This window comes from Dipodomys ordii, unplaced genomic scaffold (assembly GCF_000151885.1).
Source record: "Dipodomys ordii isolate 6190 unplaced genomic scaffold, Dord_2.0 Scaffold3, whole genome shotgun sequence".
NCBI classification, from domain to species: Eukaryota; Metazoa; Chordata; class Mammalia; order Rodentia; family Heteromyidae; genus Dipodomys; species Dipodomys ordii.
The window spans coordinates 199,336-202,252 of NW_012267219.1; the positions used below are offsets into that span (position 1 = coordinate 199,336).

Consider the following 2,917-nt stretch of genomic DNA (forward strand, 5'->3'; position numbering starts at 1 on the left):
CGTTTAAATAGGGATACAGGTGGACCCATTGCAACAATGAGATGTACAAGTCAAGTCGTTATGTTGAAAACGAACTTTACAACTTTGGTGACGGGTGGGGGGGAGGGGAAGTGGGGAGGATTGTGCTGGGGGGCAGGGGGAGGATGGGACTGGATGGAAAGGGGAAACAAAGGAGGAATCTGCAATGCTTGATAAGAAATGTACTCATTATCTTGCCCATGTAATTGTAACACCTCTGTACAGTATTTTCACAATAAAAAAAAGAAAAAAGAAATGAAGTATATGAGATCAATTAGCCACTATTATATCACCATGGTTATAGTTGAAACAGGATAAGAAGAGCTACAGGCTATGTTGAAATCATAGCAGAAAATTTCCCAAATCTTGGGGAAAATATAGATGAACCAGAAACAGGAGATTTTTACTACAACAGTGGAAAGAAATGAACCAGAAATAAACCTATTCATGGTATAGCACTGGTAAACTATAAAAAGTCTAAAACAAAGAAATAATATTAAAAGCTACATGCAAGAAAGGCCATGTAACATTTCCCGGTGTGCTCATGAGAAGAGCCATAGATTCTCAACTGATACCCTAAAAGCCAAGGCAATAGACACTCTAAAATCAATGTTAATCTAGAATAATATGTCCAGAAAAGTTATTCAAAATTAAAATAGAAATGAAGACCTTCCACGACAATCATAAATGAATAAAATTTATGACAATGAATCTAGCATTGTGTGAGATCTTCAAGGAAATTTATGCTACAAACATAAAACAAAGTAAAACACAATAGTAGGAGCACATGTAAAAATAATCCACACTTCAATAGCAGAAAGTAGAGTTAGGTCAGAGTCAAATGTTATGAAGTTGGGTAAACAAAACCTAGAGAGTATTAATCAAAATTATTATATAAAGAATTCTGTGTGTGTGTGTGTGTGTGTGTGTGTGTGTGTGTGTGTGTGTGTGTGTGTGTGCTGGTCCAGGGGCTTGGACTGAGCTTTGGTACTGTTCCTAAGCTTTATGGCTCAAGGCTAGTGCTCTATCACTTGAGCTGCAGCTCCACTTCCGGGTTTTTGGTAGTTAATTGGAAATAAGAGTCTCACAGATTTTCAGTCCAGGTTGGCTTTGAACTGTGGTTCTCAGATCTCAGCCTCCTAAGTAGCTAGGATTATAGGCATGAGCCAACAGCACTCTCATCAAGAAATACTTCTTGAATGATCTATTTTGGCTTTATTTTTACTAGCACGTTTAACTCTAATAATTATAGTTTCCAGAATCTGAATCTGAATACCTGAAAAAACATGAAATAAACATTTCATAAAATAATTACTTAAAATCATTCTATATAACCATTATCATTCTCTTCACCACTACTACAATTCTGGACACAAAGATAACATTATTTCAATGATTATATGGACACCGTATATATTTAACAACTGGTAATGTTTACTTTTTAATCAAGACAAAGTTAAAATGGAACTATAATTACCATGTCATAAAAACAAGACCATATGAATTTTCATGCATTTCAAGATTGTAAACTAAGAGTGTGTGTACTTGTATTATTAAAACATTATTTGCATAGCTGAATAAATATTTAATTAAACATATACAAATCTTTGATATTTCCACTATATCATGGCTTCATAAGTATCACTGAGAGGACTCTTTCCCATATACAATTCTTTTCACTGCATCTTTCACATCTCTGTTTCTCAGACTGTAGATCAGAGGGTTCAGCATTAGTATTATAAGTGTGTAGAACACAGCTACAATCTTGCTTTGCTCTGGAGAGGACAGGGCCCCAGGCTGGGCATACATGAAGAAGACAGTTCCATAGAAGATGCTCACCACAGCTATGTGGGAGCCACAGGTGGAGAAGGTCTTTCTCCTTCCTTGGGTGGAGGGAATCTTCAAGACAGTGGAGAGGATGTACCCATAAGACACCACAATCACTGTGGTGGTGGTGATGATGATGAGAGCAGAGAGAATGAACAACACCATTTCATTCACAAAGGTGTCAGCACATGAGATCTCAATCAGGGCAGAGACATCACAGAAGAAGTGGTCCAGTCTGTGTTCCCCACAGAAATGCAAAGTGAGAGCAAAACTTGTATATATTACAGAATTGATGCATCCACAGACATAAGATCCAGTTACCAGCTGAACACAGACTTTGTGGGACATGTTGACATGATAAAGGAGAGGAGGGCATATGGCTGAGAATTGATCAAATGCCATTACAGACAGAAGAAAGGCTTCAGTGGTGGCAAATAAAGCAAAGAAGAAAAACTGAGCCAAACACTCATTTTATGAAATTTTCTTTCCACTACTCAAGAAGTTGACTAATATTTTGGGAGCAATGCAAAGCTCCAGATAGGACAAGAACTGTTTTGGTTTGGTTTTTGGTCTGTCCTGGGCTTCTACTCAGGACCCCATCCCTGAGCTCTTTCACTCAAGACCACTTTGTGCCACAGGGCCACTCAGAAAGGACAAGTTTCTAAAGAAGAAATACATAGGTGGGGCTGGGAAGGTGGCTCCGTGGTAGTGTTTGCCTTGCACGCATGAGGCCCTGGGTTCGATTCCTCAGCACCACATAAGCAAAAAAAGCTGGATGTGGGGCTGAGGCTCAAGAGGTAGAGCACTAGTCTATAGGTGTAGAGCTGAGGGACGGCGCCCAGGCCCAGAGTTCAGGCCCCACAAACGACACAAAAAGAAAGAAAGAAAGAAGTGTTTGTATCTTGGAGTTCATAGTTATGATAAGCACCATGTTGACATTCGGTACCACAATGGCCATGTAGATGACCAAAAACACTAAGGAAAAGAAGATATGGATCTTGGGAGCAGTCCTAAATCCCAGCAGAATAAACTCAGCGATCTCTGAGTCACTCTTATTCAGGTCACTGTTCAT

General features: G+C 39.0%; 1 protein-coding gene across 1 annotated transcript; it reads right to left on the reverse strand.

Annotated features, from left to right (window-relative positions):
• Nucleotides 1–1,659: 1,659 nt before the first annotated feature.
• Nucleotides 1,660–2,917, reverse strand: LOC105986998 (olfactory receptor 12-like). Its single transcript, XM_013018137.1, is given in 2 exon segments — nt 1,660–2,394; nt 2,717–2,917. Coding segments are annotated over 2 exon segments (936 nt in total).